This window comes from Xiphophorus hellerii, chromosome 16 (assembly GCF_003331165.1).
Source record: "Xiphophorus hellerii strain 12219 chromosome 16, Xiphophorus_hellerii-4.1, whole genome shotgun sequence".
Taxonomy (NCBI): Eukaryota; Metazoa; Chordata; class Actinopteri; order Cyprinodontiformes; family Poeciliidae; genus Xiphophorus; species Xiphophorus hellerii.
Window position 1 is genome coordinate 3,308,743 of NC_045687.1, and position 21,802 is coordinate 3,330,544.

The 21,802-nt window shown below is 39.8% G+C and overlaps 2 protein-coding genes and 2 non-coding genes across 4 annotated transcripts in view; 1 reads left to right on the forward strand and 3 right to left on the reverse strand.

The window, feature by feature from the left end:
* Positions 1 to 1,998, forward strand: part of cacng2a (calcium channel, voltage-dependent, gamma subunit 2a) — a 57,246-nt gene extending 55,248 nt beyond the window's left edge. Inside the window, exon 4 of the mRNA XM_032588476.1 lies at positions 876 to 1,998. Coding sequence (XP_032444367.1) covers positions 876 to 1,411 — 536 coding nt within the window. The 3' untranslated portion in view covers positions 1,412 to 1,998. The remainder of the gene's footprint in view (positions 1 to 875) is intronic.
* Positions 1,999 to 13,254: 11,256 nt separating this feature from the next.
* On the reverse strand, positions 13,255 to 17,585 carry rpl3 (ribosomal protein L3). The gene is made up of 8 exons (XM_032587808.1): positions 17,499 to 17,585; positions 16,853 to 17,045; positions 16,086 to 16,254; positions 15,648 to 15,783; positions 14,602 to 15,051; positions 14,430 to 14,525; positions 13,615 to 13,734; positions 13,255 to 13,375 (listed from the first exon to the last, which is right to left on the reverse strand). The coding sequence occupies exons 1-8, from the start codon at positions 17,499 to 17,501 to the stop codon at positions 13,331 to 13,333; spliced, it is 1,212 nt and encodes a 403-aa protein (XP_032443699.1). The 5' UTR covers positions 17,502 to 17,585; the 3' UTR covers positions 13,255 to 13,330.
* On the reverse strand, positions 13,449 to 13,581 carry LOC116736311 (small nucleolar RNA SNORA54). The gene has a single exon (XR_004342521.1). It is a non-coding gene; the product is annotated as a small nucleolar RNA SNORA54 (small nucleolar RNA).
* LOC116736313 (small nucleolar RNA U83B) lies at positions 15,116 to 15,205 on the reverse strand. The gene has a single exon (XR_004342523.1). It is a non-coding gene; the product is annotated as a small nucleolar RNA U83B (small nucleolar RNA).
* Positions 17,586 to 21,802: the final 4,217 nt, after the last annotated feature.

The following is a 21,802-nucleotide window of genomic DNA, read 5'->3' on the forward strand; positions in this document are numbered from 1 at the left end:
AGGCTAAACGTCACCCTTTGGGAGTCATCTCTAAAAATATGGTGTCCCTGACACACTTTCCTTTTTATCCATCAACATTTGCCATGTCAAAATATTCTCTATGATTAAACCTAACAAACTGAAGAATACATTCTGGTCTTGGCATGACATTGAACATTTGATTAGAAAATAACTCTGTAAAAACACAACATTTTACGATGTGCCAAGGTGTAGTTTCTAGTGCAAATATGTTAGTACATTTGAAATAAGACAAAACAAACGTACAAGTAGCTATTCAGAAAGACATATGAGATTTATGTTAGGGTTATAAAAAGTATTAGTTTCACTGGCAGATTATTTCACTTATGCCACAAGACATTTTGCCACATTATAAGTGTCAGTGGATCTATTATTTTTTCATTAATATTAAAAAATTATTGACTTTAAATAAGCTCATATATCTTGGTTGGTTGGTAGGTTGGTTGGTTGGTTGGTTGGTTGGTTGGTTAGTTGGTTGGTTGGTTGGTTGGTTGGTTGGTAGGTTGTGTGTTTGGTTGGTAGGTTGGTTGGTTGGTAGGTTGTGTGTTTGGTTGGTTGGTTGGTTGGTTGGTAGGTTGTGTGTTTGGTTGGTTGGTTGGTTGGTTGGTTGGTTGGTTGGTAGGTTGGTTGGTAGGTAGGTACTCTGTTGCTGTTGTTTCAAGTGCACTAAGATATTTGCACTAAAAACTAGACCAAAAATACTTGGTAACATTTGTATATTTTTCTAGTATTTAAGCATACAAAGTCTTAAATCTAATCAATTGCCACTTGTTTTCAGCTGATGCTTTCTCTTTTCTTTCTTTCCCTATTTTTCTAATCTACTCATGATTGACGATGATCCCTCAACGTCCTGCCAGGTCTGAGCAACATTATCGGGATCATTGTGTACATATCAGCCAATGCGGGGGACCCTTCAAAAAGCGACTCAAAGAAGAACAGCTATTCATACGGCTGGTCCTTCTACTTTAGTGCCCTTTCCTTTATAATAGCTGAGATGGTTGGCGTCTTGGCCGTGCACATGTTCATCGACCGCCATCGACAGCTGCGAATAGGGGCGCGCGCCGCCGACTACCTCCAAGGCTCGGCCATAACACGGATCCCCAGCTACCGCTACCGCTACCGGCGCCGCTCGCGCTCCTCTTCCCGCTCCACAGATCCGTCGCATTCCCGCGACGCCTCGCCCGTGGGCCTCAAGGGCTTCAGCGCGCTGCCGTCCACGGAGATCTCCATGTACACGCTCCCCCGGGACACCCTCAAGTCGTCTGGCACGCCCACGGCCACCTACAACTCCGAGAGGGACCACAACTTCCTCCAAGTCCACAACTGCATCCAGAAGGACCTGAAAGACTCGAGCCACACCAACACAGCGAACCGCCGCACCACGCCGGTATGAGAGTCCAAACAGGTCCGGCGACCCTGGAGACACGGGAAAGCCCTGTGGGCGCGGTACGCCCCCCCGGAGAAGTTGGATTTCCATGTTTATAGACATTTTGTTTTGTTTTTGTTTATTTTTGTTGAAATGCATGACTTCCATAGCCATTGTTGAGAGAGTTTCAACTGGACTGGTCCCGAGTAAGTGAAGATCTGTCATACTTTTGGACAAGTTTGTTTTATTTTTGTTTGACGATTCGGGGAACCAAAAATCGGGTGGGAAGGGCAGGGCATTACGAGATAATCAGTTCCATGATTTCATTGCCCTTGAGTTGGTTTGGAGCAAAAGGTCGAGCTCCCCCTCAGTCAGCGTACCGCTAAGCAACATCCGCCCTTTTTTATTATTTATTGACTCATCTGTTAATTTTTTTGCATTAAAACTGTGAATTGTTACAGCTTGGGATTCAGTAAGAAGTACCCCAATCTGTAATCTCTAACAAAGGTACTATATATATATATATATAAATATATGTATTACTTTTATAAATAAATTATTACGTTAATAATCAAGAGATAACAGACTTTACCGAAGCAAAAAACGAAAAAAAAGTGAAAAAATTCAACCAAATGCTGTTGATAATACGAGAAAAGACTTTTCTATCTCTTCATTCGAAGGTCAAGAACAAGCGAAGGTCCTTTAGGAGCCAGCAGCAGACGCAGGCAGTCAACAGTAGAGTATTATATATTCTTTTAATAGAACCTTCTCGTCTTTTTCTCTGTCTCTGCTCTCTTTCTTTTTCGGGGGGTGTTGGTGTTGAACCTCCAACCCCTATTAGAAAGAGCCAAGAAAATGAGTCAATAGCTGCGTTTCCATTGACCATACAATAGCACAATTTGACATTTTAGAAATAAATACGCAATTTTGAAAAAACACATTAAAAAAAGTTTTTGCACTAGGATGATGTATTTTTTTCAGCAATATAAAATTGTTTTATTTCGCAAAACTGCAGTAGGAACATATTTTTGCATCACACAAGTCACGTGATCAACAACTGGATGTTACTACTGGCAAAAACCACGAAGACAGGAAGTAGATGGAGGATGATGAGGCGGCATATTTTTTAATGACTTATTGTGTGAATAAACTTATTTACATGTGATTTTAATTGCATTTCTTAGTTAATGGAAACAGCACATTTGCAAAATTGTGTTTTTTTGACATCAGTGGGATACTGAAAGTTTTGTGCACACTAGTAATAGAAATTGATATAAAACTGCACAAATTGGAATTACGAAAATAAATTTGCTTAATGAAAACAAGGTAACTTCAAAAAAAACTTTTTATGAACTGCAATGGAAACAATTTTTCCACATCACACGAGTCACATGATAAACAATCAGATGTTACTACTGGCAGAAACCCCAACAAAGAAGACAACAGGAAGTAGTTGAAGGATGATGGCGTGGCATGTTTTTAATTATCTTATCGCGCAAAACTTCTTCACATGTGACTTTAATTGCATTTATTACTTATTAGAAACACCAAATTTGAGAAATTTGTATTTTGTCGACATGAGCAGACAAAGCAGGTGTGATTTTAATTGTGTTTTGTAGAAACACAGCAATTTTTTTGACATTTGCAAAATATCGACACAGATATTCCATTTGTAATGGAAACGCAGCTACTGACTCCAAAACACGATTTCTGCAAAACGAAGAGGAAGGAGCAGAGGGGAAGAAAAAGAAGAGGACGCCAGACATAAAAACAAAAACAAGTTTAATATGAAATAGAACAAGAAAAGCTAAGAGACTCACAATTTCAGAAATTAATTGCATGCTATAAAATTACAGCAAATTTGCTCTTGAGAAACTTAAGTTTTAAAAGTTAATCATTATAAGGGGAAAAAAGCAAAGACGCTAGAGTTTAAAGTATTAATCTTTTCATGTGTGGTTTTATTATAATAAATTTTTTATTACTATTATTTAGCATATTTTATCTCATTACATTTGTCAGACAAGCCAAACAATTTACATTGAACAAAACGGCTTTTTTAAAACTGTTTGGTTGGTTTCTTTATAAATATATAAATAAACGTATGTATGTATTTTTGTTTTATTTTTAAAACTCACACAGCCTTAGTCATTTCTTTGTTTCTGTTCATTTTTAATGTGCTGTTCAAATTGAAAATGAAATCTTTAAAAGGTGCCAAAAACCGAATGATCCTATACTTGGATGCATCAAGTCCTGATGAATAAAAAACGAACCCCAGGGGGAACAAATCATCACGATTCTCTGCGTGTCTCTTACACACTTCACCAAACAACACCTTCGTTTCCCTCAGCTTTAACTGCTAACTGTCTGTTGATTCTTCAAATCTGCAAACATGCTCCTGCATTAATATTTTTGGAAATCAGACATAAAACCATTTCTGCTCCTTTTTACTTTTTGGCCACTGACCTCTGATGGAGGCCTTGAACGTTTGGTGTGAGACAAACATCTAAACGTGTTTTCTTGTTCACATTTAATGCATGAAATTTGGGATTCAGCAAGAGCAAAACTACAAATTAAAAATATATAATACATAAAATATTCTTTTTAAAAGGGACAGATTATGTTAAATTTACATTTTATACATTTTTGTGCTTCCATTTGCATCTCCACTGCTTCTAAAAAAAAATCCAAACTGATTAAAAATACACCCAACCGTTTTTTGGCAATAAGTTTATGTTTTCTGATGTATGAAAATTGAGTCGTTTCAAAAACCTTGATGGAAACTCTTCTGTTACCTGGCAACCCCAGCAGTTCCGTCCCGTTACCTAGCAACACAAGTGGAGCTCCAGCACATTTAGTCAGCTGGTTTTACCGCTGTATGGGCTGGAAAAGTCAAGAGTTTTGTTGTTGACTTACCATCCAGAAACCACTTTCTGTATTCTTGTTGGGTGTGCAGAAGGCCCCACTTCTGCTTTTCAAAGAGGTAAGGTTGTATAATTGCACATCTGTTTGCAGCCATTTTCTTGTGCGGATGTAAACTTTGAGTTGGGGGGGCGTGGCCAGGAGCAGCTTATTTGGATTTAAAGTGACAGGAGGCCCTAAACAGCTCAACATAGACAGAACTGAGATTAAAATCTCACTTTTTAAGAATGATTTTGTGCAAAACCATGTTTAGTATCACCCATGGATCAATCTTAACCTATTCAAGGAAGCATTTTAGGTCACCTATGCTAAATGAGGCCTGCAGAATCTGATTTGGACATCTGAGGATTAAACAGCCTGACCTTGGGGAAAATCTGCTGCGATGTTCACTCCAGGCAACTGTCTTCTTTTTTTTTTGACAGTCTTCTCGCAGTACAGTGAAAAACTTTAAATAATTTGCTTCTCTCAGGTCATTTCTAATCTTTTTCCACCTTGACAGTGTAGTAAGAGTCAGACTGCCCAACCTTCTGCTTTTACAGAGCTGTTCGCACTGATACTCATCAGTTAATAAACTGTATTTAATCTACTTCCTGTCTTAAATCCTGTGGCAGCAGTAAGGGTGTGCTTAGTTTAATAAAACATAACATTGTGGAATCTGCTGTGTGTTTTCATACAGTTAGGGATAAAATTAAACAATTTTAGAACCTGGTAAAAACAAAATCAGTTTTATTATGTCCACTCTGATAATCCCAGAGTGTAAAAAGGATTTACTTTTTTTTTTTAACATGATTGTAATTTAACGAGTAGAATCCGTAGAATCAGTGTTTACAAAACAAATCCGACATTTAATCACTTTATGAGGAATAAATTAAATATTTTTAGGCACAGGAATAAGTTCTGTATATTTAGTCATATGAAATTTGTATAACAAGTGTCCTATTTTATTCTTTTAGATATATAACAGAAATTCATTAATGGTAAAAATGACTAACAGCGTTTTGTGAAGCTAAAATAGAAAGAAGAAATGCAACCTGACACGCTATTGGCTGGCGTTTCCAAAGCAGCCAATCCAGGAACGCCATTGTTTCCTTGGCAGTGATTGGCTGAAACCCCCAAAGGCGAAAATAAGGACAACTAAGCTAACAAGGATATTAGCTTAGCTTCTGCGGTAACACTAACAGTTTCCATTATCCATATCAATTCATATTACAGTGTATTCTGTGTTTGAACTATTAAAATAGGTAATTATAAATGTTTCAGATTGTTTTAGCTGTTCGCAGGCGGTGGACACTAAAACCTGTAAATACCGGGGGTCTAATGTAGATATAATTCGTTTTATGTGTAAAAACATTGAAGTGGAATAAAAAAATAAGCTAAAAAAGGAGAAGTACTTTCTCACTGCACTGTAGTTACTGTACTATGTCATAAAAATGACTAATTTATTAGTACATTTTCAAGTACAAAGTTCACCAGAATAATTAGAAAGTACTGGTACTGAAATAATAAGTAGCTGCGAACCACGTAGAAACACCTGACCTAATTTTACTACATTTTGGTAATTATTTAGTAGTTTGCATTGCTTTTGGTTGTTTCCAACGTACTTTTACTGATTTGCAAATATTTTTGTTGTTTTTATTTAACTAAATTGATTGTTTTTAGCATTTGATTGTTTTTCTTTTTTATTTATTTTGGTTCTACATCATGACAGAAACAGTAAAGCCTCTTAAAAGAAATGATCTGATTTGACAATAATGTGGTGCACATGCAGAGAAGAATAAAAACCTGACTTATAATTTAAAGACTTACAACCATATAACCTTTTTGTTTACCGATGCAGCATATAGCCTATTGTCAAAGTTAGTGTAATCGGATAGAAAACCACGATTTTAATCCCGTAGAAGGACACAGAGTGAATGAATTTAGACAGAAATTATAAAAAAGCAAGTTAGCTCTAAAGAATATTGGCATCAGCGCTCCCATAAAAATAAAAGCTGACTTGACAGATGTAAAGCCTTGTGTGCTCTGCAGAAATCATGGCCTCAGCCTGCTGTTGTAAAATGGTGATAACACATTGTAAACGACCACTGGGAGCTGTAATCCAAAAATATCAGAGCTAGCCATCAAATATCTGAGTTTACTGCATGTGGACAGTGAGAATGTTTGTTTTATGCTGCAGAGAAGCTTCAGAAAAGGCCGTTTTCGAGCCCTACTGCCATAACTTTGGAAAAGAAACACTGGATTGTAGGGGGATTTTGTTCCTACAGGTTTTTCTGCAACATTTTTCTGCTCCACCGAAACGACAGCTTTCCCTTCCTAACGTCCGGCTCTAAGTTCTCACATACCGTATGATACTGAACCTGATACACACAGTCAGACTAAAATAATTTTGTCACGTCAGTTTGTGGATCAGGTTTAAGTGTTTGGAGTCAGGAGAGTTGGTACCTGAGAAATATAGAGAAGCTTTTATCCACTCATCATTGGCATGAAGGGCTCACAAGGTTTGGTGTTTGGATTATCTGTCTAAACAGTTTATTTTTATGTATTTAGCAGTGCTGTCAATAAGGGGGGGAAAGCGGGGAGACTTGAAAAATGTTTTCCACCACCAATTTTTTTTATCTATATTTTTTAGCTAAGTAAATACATACATTCTGTTTTCTATAATATAATTTTTTCTATATATTATATATATATGTAAATATGTACATATATTTTTCATTTCATTGGCTGTGGCCTTCCCTGCTCCCACTCTGGGGTTGCCCCTGCAAAACAGGGATGTTTAGATATTAAGTTAGCAAAAAATGGTGTATCTGACATTGTTTAAGTCTGAAACGTGTAATTTTATCTTAAATATTTAGAAATAAAGAACCAGAATTTGTGAAAAGGTTCTAAAATTTGGCAATCTGAGCTTTAGTTACCTTGAATAACCATCTTTTTTTTCTGCCCTTCCTTTTTTCTCCTCCTCTTCCTCCCTTTCCGTTCCTCCTGCTGTGGCGATCAAAGCGTGCAGTGCTGTGTGATCAGAGCCACGCAGGAAGAGATACTGCTGAGGACATTCAACGCGAACACGGTGGCGTTTTCTCACTGTCCGGCTTTTCTGTCGCCTGCAGCGCTGCGGCGTTGCATAACCTCACATCAAACCTAACGTTGCCCTTACTGTGACCTCACCGGACTAAACGCTCAGACAGAAATGCAGGCGCAAATTAGCTATAAAAAAAATATGTTATACACGGCAAGAAGAAAACTATAAATCATGAAGAGACACAGAAAATAAATGGAAGAAAGGGCAAGAGTACCATAACAGTTGTGGCACGTGGTGTTGGCAGCATTATGCTGTGGGGAGAGTTAACAGGAGGGTGGACGGAGTGAGAAAAGAAAGAGGGCAATCCAGGAAGAAAATCTTTTAGAGTGAAAAAGACGAGGGTGAAGTTTCTCCTTCCACTAAACTTACAGTCAGCGATAAAACAGAATAGAAGGCTTTGCATGAATTATATGTTTTTCTCAGATTACATGTAAGTATGTTTTAAATTATTTTCTTTTACTTCTTCAGTTGGTTTGGTTCTCTTTCACACTGTGCTGAGTCAACTGAACCAAACGTATTGAAAAAACTGTTCCCCTCCTCGCCTGTGGGGGCGCTGCACCAGGAACCAATGAAGGGAATGACTAAAAAACCTCTGAAGAAAACATTGAGCGCAACTTCCTTCTTCATAAAATGTTAACAAAAACGGAGTGCCGTCAGATTTGTTGTTGGCAACAGATTACAAGTCATTTCTCCCGCTAGCGCTAGGCTAATGTATTTGTTTTGGTTGTATTTACCCAGAATGCCCTGTGCTGTAGTCCACTTCCTGCTTTTGGAGCGGTCTCCAATCTGCTCTGCGTTCAGATATGCATTCGAACCGTACCACAGTTCTCTACAACCGAACCAAACTCAGGTTTGTAGGCGGACCAGAGTTTGATTGCACATTCACATCTCCCCAAAAGAACCGAACTTTCTAGAAAAAAACAAACAAACTGTCGTTTATTTTAAGCAAACTAAACGTGACTGGTGTGAATGCACCCAACACAGGAGTCAAGCTTCAGGTTTCTGTTTCTCATGGTGTAAAGTTTATATTTAGAATAAACCAAAGTCACTACAGAGCCTGCTGGACTGGTCTGGAAATAAAATTCAACTCAAAATATCTCAATTTATGTGCAAATGAACCCAATATCTGTTCCCTGTCCTTCCAGTGAGTTTACATGAGCATGAAAAGTCGAGTCAAGATAATTTGAAGCCTTTAAATCCAGCTTTGAAAAGAGGACAGCTATTTAAAAAGAGAGAGAGATAAAGAGGAGGAATTAAAATAGTCTAGAGCTCCAACACACACAGCTCTGCTGGATGTGTGAAGGAGAAAGAGCGAAGCACTCTGCCCCCTGGTGGTGCGGTCGGAGCAGCGCAGGGATGCTGCTGCTGCCTCCATCAGCTCAGGGAACGCTGTGTCCATGAACGGGGCTGGAATACTGATGCAGGGCTGCAGGAGCTGCAGTGGGGGGAAAGAAGAGCCTGGACTCACTGATGTCTGCAGCAGAGAACATCTGGTTCACCTGGGAGACGTTTGTGAAGTTACACGGTAAAAAACTTTAAAAAACAGCAATATTTTGGTTTATTGAGCTTGTTATAGAGAGGGGGGAATGGATGTTCAAGTACAGAACCCAAAAATTGTACCCAATAGTAGAACTACTTCAACATATTTTTACTCAAGTAAGGAATCACTTGAGGAAGACTAAAAAGGTATTTGGTAGAAAGTCTGCTCAAGTACTGAGTAACTAATCAAATTATCATCATCTAATATTTAAAATTTACATAATCAGACAGACCAAAATATAAAGCTAAGTGGAAATTTTGGTATTTTGAGGACCAAAATGACAATAATTCATATTAGTAACAAAAAAAATTATCAGGCAAAAGAAATGTTTTCAAATCAGTTTCTTTCACTAAAAAACTGATTAAACTTTAACAAAAACTGCAGGTGTGTGTCTGTGTCTGGTGAATCTTTGGTTAAAACATGTTTGTTTTTCATTCAGTGGGTAGAAAATACAGAAATTCAAAATAAAATTACTCAGGTAAAAGTAAAAAGTAGAGCGTAGTAAAAATCCTCCTAAAAGTGAAGTTTTTTCCAAAACGTTGCTCTAGTAAATGTAACTAGTTACTGCCCAACTCTGCATTTATAAATGTTATAGTTAGAAACTAAATATTGAAATTACTAACAAACTAACATAGCTTCCAGTTCATATTTCAGCTAAATGCTCATTTCATTTCTGATCTGTCTCCAGCCTATGAGTTCATTTATGTGTCAGTTTTTCAGATTGTAGTCAAAAGGTTTCGTCTCGTCGTTCCTGGTTTTCCGTTTGTGCTGCAGTCAGCTGCGATGAAAGCAGCCGCCTTTGCAGAACTGATGGACAGCAGCTTCCGCAACCGTCGCATGTTTCCCGTGTCCTTGAGCTGTGACGCTTTCATTCAGCTGACGGCGGCGGGCGGTAATTAAGCCAGAACGCCAACCCTCCACTTCAGCCGGTAATGAGGAGGCCCCTGAGGGCCACTTAGGTGTCCGGCTGAAAAGCCTCCCTGGAACTTTGCTGCATAATATTCAGCGCTCTTTGCAGAAATCTGGATTTACTGGGAGGATTTTCAAGGTCCCACTCACCTCACATAAAGCCTTCAGCAGAGGCAGCTGAAGGACGACGTCTCGTTAAAGGATTAAAGGCGACCTACTGAGCAAAAGTCACATTTTGTACATTTTTATGTTTTCATTTGGGTTTCAGCTGCTTCTAAAAACAGACCAAGTGCTTAAAAAACACCAAACCATTTTCTGGTAGCAAGTTAAGCTGTATGTAACGTCCCAAATACATACAGAGTATGGTCGTTACCTAGCAACCCCAGCAGAGTTCTGCCAGTTACCTAGCAATCCAAGCTGAGTCAGCTGGTTTTACTGCTCTATGCATTGGCTTCTGGAAAAGAGACATGTTTTGTTTTTGACTTTTGGAAGTCAGAAATTTCCTTGTTTTATTTTTCTAGAAAATGTCTGAGATTAATCTCAAAATTTTAGTGTTTCTTTCTAGCAAATCTTCTGTCTTTTCAAGCTCAGAAACTGGCTTGTTTTTTCTACAATATTTCTGAGATGGATCTCAAAATTGTGGGGAGTTTTTTCTATCACATTTTGGACTTTTGAAAATCACAAAATGTCAAGTTTTTTCTAGAAAATTTCTGAAATTAATCTCTAAATTTTCTGTCGTTTTGGGGGGGAAATTCAACCCTTTTTGGGTAACGTTTATGTTTAGATTAAGTCTAAATCTGGTTTTAGAAAAGGGAACAGAAGTCAGAAATTGTTCTAACCCTAATACAGAAACACAAACCTTTGCGTGTGTGTGTGTGTGTAGGGGGTGTGTTTGTGTGTGTGTGTGTGTGTGTGTGTGTGTGTGTGCGTGGCCCTGCAGAGGGACCTCCAGTCCAGAGCCGTGGTAGCAGCTGTTGTTAGTGGGACAGCAGCCAGGTAACGAGGGGACACGCTGGGCCAGCAGAGCGGAGAGCCAGGACTCTGATTCGTGTGGATGAGGGTGTGAGTGAGCGCTCTGCATGCACACACGCATGTCAGCGTGCTTCCTGGCACCGCGGACGTCCGGCTGGCACGACGGCAGCGGCCGGGGCAGTGGCTGTGCGTCTGACAGGAGGGGACGACTTCAGACTCAGGACCGTTATCACGCATGATCCGGCTCCTGCTCCAGAGGGGCAGGAAGAGGCCGTGTTGTGTGTTTTCCAGCCACATATTGCCATTTTATAGTGCAATCAAGTAACTATATTGCTTTAAGTTGTAATAAAACAAAAAAACTTTCTGATTTAACACTTTGAAATTGGGCTTCTGTTTCTTTAAGAAGCTCCTCCTTCACAAAGTCATCAAAACATGGCTTTTCTGTTAACCCTTTAATGATTTTACCAGCGTTGCTCTGAGAAGTAGCTCCTATAATGATCTCAGCTGATGCTCAGCTAATTGCTGCTGGCTAGTCTGAAGGAGCTGTCCACTAAGTCCACCCAGGGTTATAGCTGAATGGTTGCCATGGAGATTAAAGGATTTCTCAAACAAGCATTGAAAGATTCAAGACAACACTCCAGGTGTGTTTTTGATGAGGGAATAACATAACATGATGGAAAGATGAAAAAAGTGAATTTTACCTAACAGTGTCCCTTTAAAGTAAGTAAACAATAAATGAAATATTTGTTCATTTATCCTTTAAATGAACAAATATTTTGAAACTTGTACCTTTTGAAATGTTTGGAACTCTAATGATGAGAAACGGTCCAGTAAGAATTTCCTTAAAGCATTTATCTTTTTTTTTTTCTGCTGGATGTCTAGCTTCCTGCCAGACAATAATTCACCATTACAGCCATCTAAACGTGTCACACACAGCAGGAAGCATTTCGCTCCACAGGTCAGTCAGACGTCCTGCAGATGAAACTGGACGTGACGTGAGTCTCCCTCTCTGCAGCGCTGCATTAGTATTCCAGCCCCGTTCATGAACACAGCGTTCCAGCAGCAGCGCTGCAGTTCCCTCATCGCGCCACCAGAGGGCGGTGTTTCACACTATATCAAGGAGCTGGAATCACTTTACTAATTCTGACACAAAACACAAAAAGTTTAATTTGATTTAACTGGAGCGAAGGGGAAAAGGTGCATGTTGTATTTAGAGGCGAGTAAAGTACAAAAAATTGTAGTCAAATAAGAATAACGCTACTTCAACATATTTTTAAAAGTAGCCATTAAAGAAATTACTCCAGTACGACTAAATAAGTATTTGTTAAAAAGCGCTGAGTAACTGATCAAACGATCACCCATTTAATATTAAAAATTCAGACAAACCAAATTATAAAAGTCTAAATTTTGGTATTTTAAGAACAATTACAATTCATATAACAAAAAAAACATCAAGCAAAACAAATTTAAAATAAATTCTGAGTTTCTTTCAATAAAAAAAAACTTATGACACTAAAAAAACTGCAGGTGTGTCTGTGTGTGGTGAATTTTTGGCTAAAACATGTTTATCATTCAGTGTGTATAAAATCCAAAAGATACTTCATAAGAGAATTACCTCAAAGTAAAAAGCAAAGCGTAGTAAAAGTACTTCTGAAAGTACAATATTTCAAAAAGTTTCTCAAATGTAGTTGAGAAAATTAAACTACTCTGGTCGTCTCATTAAATGTATGAAAATATCTGGTTTCAACTAGAAACGTTTTTCAATTTTTGGCTTTTAATCAAACGTTGGATGAAGCAGTTTGAATATGAAACGTTTTCCAAACCAAACAGAAATTCGTGCACCCGGACGAAGCATCGCTTTGCTTCTTCCTACCTCAAACCGGTTCATTTAGGTTCCTGATGTAGCTTAAAGCTGGAGTATTATCTAAAATGTGTTACATTCAGATACTTTATGTAAATCATGTGTAAATACATACATGGTATGATTTTTTAATATTATGCTCATCTCTCCCAACTGCTCTGAAACTCTGCCTTCAGGAAGTCATCACAACATGGATTCTCTACTAAACCTTTTAACATTTTTGCCAGCATTTCTGAAAAGTTGCTCCTAGTTCAGATGATGCACAGTCCCACTTAGGTGTTTGCTAATTGCTGACTAGTTTGAAGGAGCTAAGTGGGGGAGGAGCTACACCTCAAAGGCGGAGCTAAGTCCAACCATTCATTTTGGCAGAAGTAAAACAAAAGTAACAAATCATGTTCAAATCTTTAAAGTTTTTTTTTTCCTTTGATTTTGTTTTCTCAAACAGAATCAAAGCAACTCTCCAGGATTTAATTTTATAACGTAAAGCTAAAAATTGATTTTATACAATGGCCCTTTAAGACGTTTCAGGGCACCTTGGTTTGTGTATGCAGTTTATCTTAAGTTAAAAAAAGAATAAAAAAGAAACCATATCAAGTTGTTTTTCTTTCCAGATCTTTATTAAACTCTGCAGAGCAGCAGTGACATTTCCCGTCGCCACAGCAGACGTTAAACCGTCTCCTCCTTGGCGATGCGGTCCTTCTTCAGCGGCCCCTGTGGAAAACAGAATACAAACCCGGTCAGTTTCACGTCCACAAAACAGAACCCGGTCCGGGCTCGGAGCGGGGCGTGTTCCCAGAGAGTGAACAGGGAGCCGGCACGAGCGGGACCGGCTCCCCTGCCTCACTGGAGGTCACTGTGGCACTGGAATGGAACCCAGAGTTCACACTGGAGGCTGAACCAGGTTACGAACAGTGCAGAGCGAAGTTCACTGAGGGCCGAGCGCTTCTCACCATGAAGGTCTTCTTCTCCTCCACCGTCTGGAAGCGGCCGTGGCCGAACTTGGAGGTGGTGTCGATGAACTTGAGGTCGATCTTCTCCAGAGCGCGGCGGCTGGTCTGCACCAGCAGAGACTGAAGAAAAAAAAAAAACATGTTTTAGTTTCAGGTGTTTCATCAACTCAAAATTTGAGACCTTTTAAATTCCATTATGAATAAAGTTTTACACTTATTGCATAAAACAAAACAAGCAATTGTTTTTCTTTTGCAGTTTCTAGTTATTTTAAAACATTCAGATAAAACTGCATCTTTATTCTGCTTATGACTTATTTTGTCATCTAAAATGATCACAGCCTGATCCTAATACTGTCGCATTACTCAGAAATGACTGAAATAAAAACCACTTTTGAAGATATTTTCTTTATAGAAAAGAAAAACATCTGATTTAGTACGGGGGCGGAGGTTTTATTTTGAAGCCACATCGCCCAGCAAGCTAGGTTAAGTTAGCAGCAGTTAGCGATAGCCTCAACATTCCCCATTTAAATTTGATTTTTACATCTGCATCATTCTGATAATGACAATATTCTTGTATGAGATGTAAAACAAAATAAGACTTTGTTATAAAGTTGACCTGAAATCAAAGTCCAAATTAATAAAAGCTAGAAAACAAAATGGCCGCCCAGGAATTAACTCTGAACTATGGAAAAGTTTGATGAAAATGTTCCCAAAAATTACATCTTCAAAATCCAAAAAATTTGGTCAAACCTAGTTTACCGTCAAGTCCAGTTTTTATAACTTCTTAAAAGAAAAATAAAACATTTCCTCCTCACCTTGCGCAGAGTCAGCACCCTCTTCTTGGTTCCTACGACGCAGCCCTTCACCATGACGAAGTCGTTGGTCACCTCTCCGTAGTGAACAAACCCGCCCTGAAACCAGAAAATGAGCCGACTGAGAAACTTCAGTTTCACACAGTCTGATCAGAGGAAAGCGAGCGTCTCTTACCAGGGGATTGATGCTCTTGTTGGTCAGATCGTACTCTGTGGAGGCGTTGTTCTTCATCAGCTTCCCGTCCTTGGTGTGGTAGCCCTGGCCCATCTTGTAGATCTTCTTGTTGATCTCTGTTCGGTGGTGGTAGCCCTTCTGACCGGCGCGGGCGACAGAGAACGCCACACGGGCCGGATGCCAGGCGCCGATGCAGGCCACCTTACGCAGGCCGCGATGCGTTTTGCGGGGGAGCTTCTTGGTGTGCCAGCGGCTGGTGACGCCCTTGTAGCCGTGACCTTTGGTGACGCCGATGACGTCGATCATCTCGTCCTGGGTGAAGACGGTACTGACCGCCACCATCTGCTCCAGCTTCTCGCGGGCCCAGTCCACCTTGTCGGAGATGGTGCCGCCGTTCAGCTGCACCTCCATCAGGTGGGACTTCTTCTGCCTCAGAGGCAGCAGGCGCATCTGCATAGAAACGTAGCGCGTTAGCACGAACTTCCTGTAGCGCAGACAACGCGGGTTAACGCCGCGTCGTCTCAGAAGGAAGGCAGCATGGAAGATCTCCTCATAAGAATCGGGCGCCATGCCTGACGCGGTTTCCGTGGTCTCATCACCGACAGGAAAGGAATTTTCTTTCAGAGTATTTACGTATATATTACTGGGTTGGACGTCATGTAAATGTGCGCCGTTGCTAAGCATCGAGTCAGAAAAATTACACAATTACCCCAAGAATGTGAAAAAAGGGACATATGAACAAATCATTAAAACCTACTACTTCCTGTCGTCGTCTTTGTCGTTTCTGCCAGTAGTAATATCTGGCTGTTGACCATGTGACTAATGTAAAGAAAACAAATGTTTCCATTTTAGTTTCACAAAATAAGTTTACTTCAATCTGGCTGAAAAATCACCTCACCTCAGCGTGAAAACGTCTTCTTTTTTTTTAAACTGATCGTTTAAAGTTGCGCAACTTTATCATTAATAGAACTTGTGCACTAGCTGCAGTGGCTAACCGACGCTGTCCAACCCAGTAATATACAGAACAATGTTTCCTGGAGACCAACCTGTGTGTGGGCAATGACTCTGATGACCTGGCAGTACTTCTTCATGGCAGCAAAGTCTTTCTCCAGCTGCTTCTTGCCCTCGTCGTCCTGCCATTTCTTGCAGTACTTGGTGAAGGCCTTCTTCTTGGATTTGTACCTGAGAGCACAGCAGAGGTTGGCGCCGGCCCCTCATGACCCCTGCAGGGGTCAGCGGAGGAGCACGGTGCACAGCTCCCAAGCCCGATCAGACCGGGCTGGACCAACGTTTCGGCTCATGGCTCGGTTTCTAAGCAGCACTTTCCACCGGCCAGCGGAGCCCGGCGCTCATCGGGGCGCGCTGCACCCGAGCGGAGCTACCGTAGGATCGCAGCCAACGTTAGACTCACTCAGCTTTGTCCCCACTGGCGACCAACATCTGCTTCAAACAAACAAAGGTGGCCGACTACGGACGCCGCTCACCAGTTCTTGTAGAAGCGGCGCTTGCATTCGTCGCTCATGTGTTCGGCGAAGATGGTCTTGAAGGAGCGCAGGCCGCGGGGCGTGTTGACGTAGCCGATGACCCCGACTACGATCATGGGCGGAGTCTCCACGATGGTCACGGCCTCCACCACTTCCTTCTTGTTGACCTCTGCATTGAAATAAAAACATATTATGCTCATCTCTTAGCGCCGATTTCCATATTTAACCGCGCTGACGGGATTGGCTGCGCTCAGGACTCGACATTCAGCAAGGGGGATAAACCCGTTCTGTCCGCCCGTCGAGAGTCTCATCACAGGCAGAACTCTGGCGCTTTTAAACGCAATGAGAAATATTTCATCAAAAGCAAAAGAAATTAACGTTTCTGCAACAAATGCTTCCAGAAAAAATCATTTCACTATTCAAACATAACAGAACTTAATCTGCTGGGTGACAAAATGTCAAAAAAATAATTGTAATATTAAGATAAATTCTCTCCATTTTTAAGTTTAGTTAAGTATTCATCCAACAAACCTCATTTGTAAAACTAGAAAAGAAAACCTCTGGTCATCAGGTCATAATTTAACCTTTCATTAAACACAAAAATTTAAACTATAACTAATCAGAAGTGCAATTAAAAATAATTGAATATAAAAGTAGTGAAATGGTCGTTTTACTGTAGCATTCAGCTGGGAACCGCTACCAGTTTTTAAGGGTAGTAATTTCTACCTCTTTCATGATTTAGTGCTATTAGCAATAACAATGCTTACTTGAACCGGGTCTGTCCACCTCCCGGACAATGTGCGTCATGCCGGCCTTGTAGCCCAGGAAGGCCGTCAGGTGAACCGGCTTGCTGGGGTCATCCTTCGGGAAGCTCTTGGCCTTACCGCGATGACGGCGACTCCTTTTGCGGGGCAGGAAGCCCAGGGATCCGTGTCGCGGAGCCGAAAACTTACGGTGGGACTGTTGAGTAAAGGATAATTAGCTTTCGAAATTGTTAACATTATAAACCTACATTTCTTGAAGTGGTGCGGGAAACCGGCTTTGGCATGCTATTAGCCATTAGCCTACATGCAACTAGTTAAAATTTAACATCACAGCTTTCAATTCTTGACACAAAAATGTTATTTTCATTTCTATAATGAATCAAGCTAAATGCTTAGGGGTATTATTTGTTATAAACGAAACCTTTCGGCCTGGTTTACGAGGCCATGTTGGATCCAGAGCCTGCGGACTGTCTACACATGCGCTACAAAAGTTGAACATTTCTACTAAAACTATAAGAAATTTATACAAAAATATGATCAAACGCCAACACAAAGGCGCTTTAGGTGTTCTTATGTATGGAACTATGAGCGATGGATAAGATTAGCAATGGATTTATCAATGAACAACAATCAAAGGAACCCATCTCACCATTTTGTCTCCCGTCCGATTGAAAGAGGCCTGGAAAGAGGCAAACTACCAATATATAGCTCAGGAACTATCGCGAGAATCTGCGTGACTATTTTCTAAAAAATGTTATGCATCTTCAAAACACTTTCTACGTGTAGCCACTTGGTGTCGCTGTTCTATTAGACAGCAGCAAAAATATCAGTCGTTCATTTTGTCATAGATAGAAACTTTAATTCAGACTCGAGGTCCAAAGAAAGCAAAAAGAACAAAATAAGAAACAACCAAACAGACACACATATCCACAACCCTCCGAAAAAAAAATGTAATTAAACATTTACATATTTTTTAAAGCATTCAAGTTGCACTTTTATTTGCTGTTGCTTACCCTCTGTAAACAACAAGCATTTTTCTGGACTTGATTTAATGCAAAATCACACTTTCCAACATTTAAACTATGTTTGGGGGTAAATTGCACTCCAGTATTATTCAAATTGAACTTTTCTACATTTTGTCACTTACAACCAAATTTAATGTGTTGTCAGGAGTGAGGAAAATAATTTTATCCAAATATAAATTCATGGATACTTGTCAAAAAAAAAGAAATCTTCACCTGAATTCAGTCTTTTTAATCTGATACCCCAATATAAAATTTACTGCAATCTCAGAGATCACTTTGTGTAGAACAATCTGCTTGTAAAAGAATCTCACTATGCCTGACATTTCAGTTTAAAATATCTTTTTTCTGTTTATCTTATATCATATTTGAATCTTCTGAGATATTGAACATTGGATTTTCATTACAATCCAGAATCACCAAAGTTAACCAGTTAAAATAAATAACTTTGGTTATTTATTGCTTCTGTACCAAACTATATGTATCTAATCTTAATAAGAGTTTGACTCAGTTACTAAAATAAATTAACTTCTCGATAATATTTTAATTTAGAAGTAATGACTAACAGTTCGGGAGTCATGGAGGTATGTCTGAGTGGCTCATAACTCCGTAACTTTTAAAATAAGGTTATGCAACTGCAGTTCTTTAAGTGATATCAGAGACTGAAATGTTTTAATTTAGAATCAGAGTCACAACTTTAAACTTTAAAAACTTTATTTCTCCGGTCAAATTGACAGAGTAAAACATGATTTTCTTCATCCAAACATACAACATTTAAAACAAGTGATGAGTGATTCATCAGTGCTGTCCGAGTCGGACTAGCCTGGGATTATCATGGGTTTAATTAAGTAAAGGAACATGATTCGAGTAGGATCCCAGACGCAGTCCTCCTCCAGGCCGCTCTTCGTCATCCCACAGTTGGGCGGCACCCAGGCGGTGTCATACCCATAGTAAGGCCAGGTCTTCTGCAGAGGGTGGTTCTGGTAATTAATTGCTGTCACTCTCCCCACATTGACCTGAACCACGATGACCACCTTATCCCATGCAGGATGATCAATAGGATAGCGACTTGCTTTTTGCAGGTCTCTGCTGAGGTAGACCCCACGACCAAGCATCCCATCTTCAGACTGACGGAAACCGCTCATATAGATTTCCTCAGCATTCCTGGTGGTGGTGCCATGATACATGATGTAGGTTTGGCCGTCCACCGGCTGTGGAGTAATCAATCGAGATACTCCAAAAGGAAGGGCAAAGTCATCTTCAACCCACTGTATCCTGCTCATGTTAGCGTCAGAATCCCTGCAGGAAAGGATGTGAAACATTTAAATCTATGAATCTGTTTTATCAAATCAAATTGTGAAGTCATACCAGGAGAGTTTTCTACTCTCTAGTTTTCTCAAACTCCATGACTGTTTTAGTTACTGCCCTGTTTTATAATAATGTTGTTCTTAATGGGTTTTTTAAGTTTCATTTAAAGAGGCAGTATTATGTGTTTTCCAGTCACATAGTGCCATTTATTATCTTGAAATTGGGCCTCTGTCACTTTAAAATTTCTGCTCTTTCTGAAATTACACCTTCAGAAAGTCATAACAACATTATGACTCTATTAACCCTTTGATAACATTTTTAACTGCGTTGCACTGAGAAGGAGCTCCTGCAATGATCTCAGATGATGATCAGTTCTACCAGGTGTTTTCTAATTGTTGGTGGCTAGTCTGAAGGAGCAGAGTGGGAGAGTGCTGCTCCGTGAGACAGAAGCGCTGAAGCTTGGAAACTGCAGCGCTGAGGAGGAGCTGCGCCTCGGAGGCGGGGCTAGGTCCACGCAGGCGATTTAGCTGAATGGTTGCCATGGAGATTAAAAGATTTCTCAAACATGCGTGAAAGAATAAAAACAATGCTCTGAATATGTTTATGATGAGGGAATAACATTGTAACATCATGTAAAGTTCAAAAAGGTCAATTTTACATGATAGTGCCCCTTAAAAAACACTGAACAGTGCAACTCTGCCCCCTGTCATAGTTTTATATAACCCAGAGTCTGTAGAGAAAAACCGCTTCACTTTATAAAAAGCATTTCATCTTTGAGTTTAATGAAATTGTGTTTAAAGTTGAACAAAATCACAGATTCAGTTGATTTTTGCTTCTCTTTAACCCAGTGAAAAAGTTTCATCGATTCATCAATACATCAAAGATCTGCTGTTGTTGTATCAACCCTCCAGACCTCTCAGGTCTTCCGGTTCTGGTTCTGCTCTGCATCCCCAGAACCAGAACCAAATGAGGAGAAGCAGCTTTCAGCATCTATGCACCACAAATTTGGAACAAACTTCCAGAAAACTGTAAAACAGCTGAAACACTGACTTCTTTTAAATCTCAACTAAATATCCACCTGTTTGTATTTGAAATGTAATCAATTACAAATTTAATGATGGAACTTTACTTAATGTCGTGTTTTGATTGTTGATTCTATGTTGAAATTGGACAAAAATCTGTGAGGGACGACGGAGTCCCAGAGCGAAATTCAGTGAAAGACGTGTACAGAGCCTGGTGCCGGAAGTCCATTAAAATGCTGTTTACATCGTTTTAAACTGTGTGATTGTGAGCGTGAGTGGGAATAAAAATAGCAACAGGTATTTTGTTCCATATAACACAGTAGGAGTGTAACAGGTAAACCTTTATGGATGCAAACTTGACTAAAAACCCACCTGTTTAGGATTGTATTTGAAACGTAATCAATTACAAATTTATTGATGGAACCTGAATTAATGTGTTTTGATTATTGATTCTATGTTGCTTTGTGTTTCTGTGTTTGATATGATGTAAAGCACTTTGAAATGCCTTGCTGCTGAAATGTGCTATACAAATAAAATTTGATTGATTGATTGATTGATTGATCGATAGATCTTTTAAGCACAATATCAAACTGAATTTTATATTTATTACCAGTTGATGATATCTCCTGTTTAAAATCAACCTTTTTAGAGAAATATTAAAGTTTGTATCCTCCTGACTTACCTCTGTCCGTGTCCGTCTCAGAGTGCAGCCTGAATCTCACCTTCCCTCTTATAAAAACCTCCAGGAAGTCCAAACATTGACTTGGCTCATTTTACTTTCGTTTCTCCTCCACTGTATTTTCTAGGTGTGGTCAACCTAAGTGTAGCTTTTACTTCTACCAACGGATGAGTGGGTGAATTTGGATGTATCTGGTGTACAGCAGTAAAGAAGTTTATCTGCAGTAAATCCTTCAAATTTCTGTTTCATTTCTTGTGAATAACACCAATATGACTGTTAGGATTATGAGACTGGAGCCCCTGAGACATAAAGGGCCCTCCTGTAAAGACCTGGGAGGAAAAAAAATTAAGTTTGTGAAAAAAATCTATATTTTTGTCACTCATTTCAGAACGTAAAACCCATTCATCATACATAGAGGGATATATTTCAAATCCTTGTTTATCGTTTATTCCAGTTTCTCAGAAAATTAGAATAGTGGGAAAATTTGTAATTTGTGGAAACACAAAACACCAGCAAAGGTTTTCCAGGACTTTAAATGGTCTCTCACTCTGCGTCATTCAGCTATATGACTGTCATAAACGCCCTTCACAAGAAGGCAAAGACACTAAAGGTGTCATGGTGAGAGGTTACCAGGACTAGAAAGGAAAGCAACAACTACAGACACCAAACGCAGCAGGAGACTCCAGGGTGGACAGGCAGCAGCTGGCTGGTGTTTGTGGAGGTATTGAGAGGCAAGGCCTAGCAGAGCAGAGAGGATCAGGTAATTCAGGTAATTCCTGAGCACCAGGAAGTGATCAGAGCTGGTGCTATGAGGAAGGAATAGATGGGAGAGGAATCAGAAACAAGTTAAACGCTGTAAATGCAGCACTGAGAGCTAGCATGTACCACTGTTGAAGCGAAACCATCTGGCGTCTGCCTCAGG